We start from the raw sequence: 653 nt of genomic DNA, 5'->3' as shown, positions 1-653 counted from the left end.
TATATATATATATATATATATATATATATGTATATAGTGGTCCTTATTTTGTCCCTAAACCTTTTTTTAGGTTTACACCTATAGCATTTCCCCTCTGCAAGCTCACCATAAAACAGCCGTTTGGGTGTGCATTCATCTACCATTCAAACAATATGGCCACACCATCTCATTTGGTTTCTCAAAATCATAGCTTTAATTGAGGTGATTCCTGCAGATGCAAGGACATCTGTGTTTGGACTAAAAAAAACTCCATTTAATACATGTATATGTATATATGAGACATACAACTTGTTTTTATTTCAGAATCTTCAAAAACCGACTTTCTATGTAAATATTTGACCACCCCTCTGAAAACTCACATCTGAAAATATTGCTTTTTACAGTTCATATATTGGAAAACTAGTTGTTCCCCCACGGATCTTGCGTACTGTTATTGGACTATTAAAACATAGCTTTAATCTGACCAAATGTTGCTTGTTACTGTGTATCTAGTTGATTCTGTTTCTCAATGAATTGTCAAGCTGGCATCAATTGGTTCTGTGAGTGGATTTGGTAGACGGAAACTGAAAGAAGTCCATCGTGTATATGTATATCTATCTATCTATCTATCTATCTATCTATCTATATGTATCTATATGTATATATATATATAT

General features: G+C 32.5%; 1 protein-coding gene across 10 annotated transcripts in view; it reads left to right on the top strand.

The window, feature by feature from the left end:
* LOC106867864 (sperm-associated antigen 17) overlaps positions 1 to 468 on the top strand; it is a 36890-nt gene extending 36422 nt beyond the window's left edge. For all 10 annotated transcript variants that reach the window (XR_008266527.1, XR_008266528.1, XR_008266529.1 and 7 more), the window contains one exon: positions 304 to 468. Coding sequence is in view for 7 of the 10 variants with exons in the window: in XM_052975733.1 (XP_052831693.1) it covers positions 304 to 339 (36 nt within the window). In the remaining 3 variants the exon portion in view is untranslated. The remainder of the gene's footprint in view (positions 1 to 303) is intronic.
* Positions 469 to 653: the final 185 nt, after the last annotated feature.

This window comes from Octopus bimaculoides, chromosome 22 (genome assembly GCF_001194135.2).
Source record: "Octopus bimaculoides isolate UCB-OBI-ISO-001 chromosome 22, ASM119413v2, whole genome shotgun sequence".
NCBI classification, from domain to species: Eukaryota; Metazoa; Mollusca; class Cephalopoda; order Octopoda; family Octopodidae; genus Octopus; species Octopus bimaculoides.
Note: the sequence above shows the minus strand (reverse complement) of the source record. Positions and strands in the feature narration are given on the sequence as shown.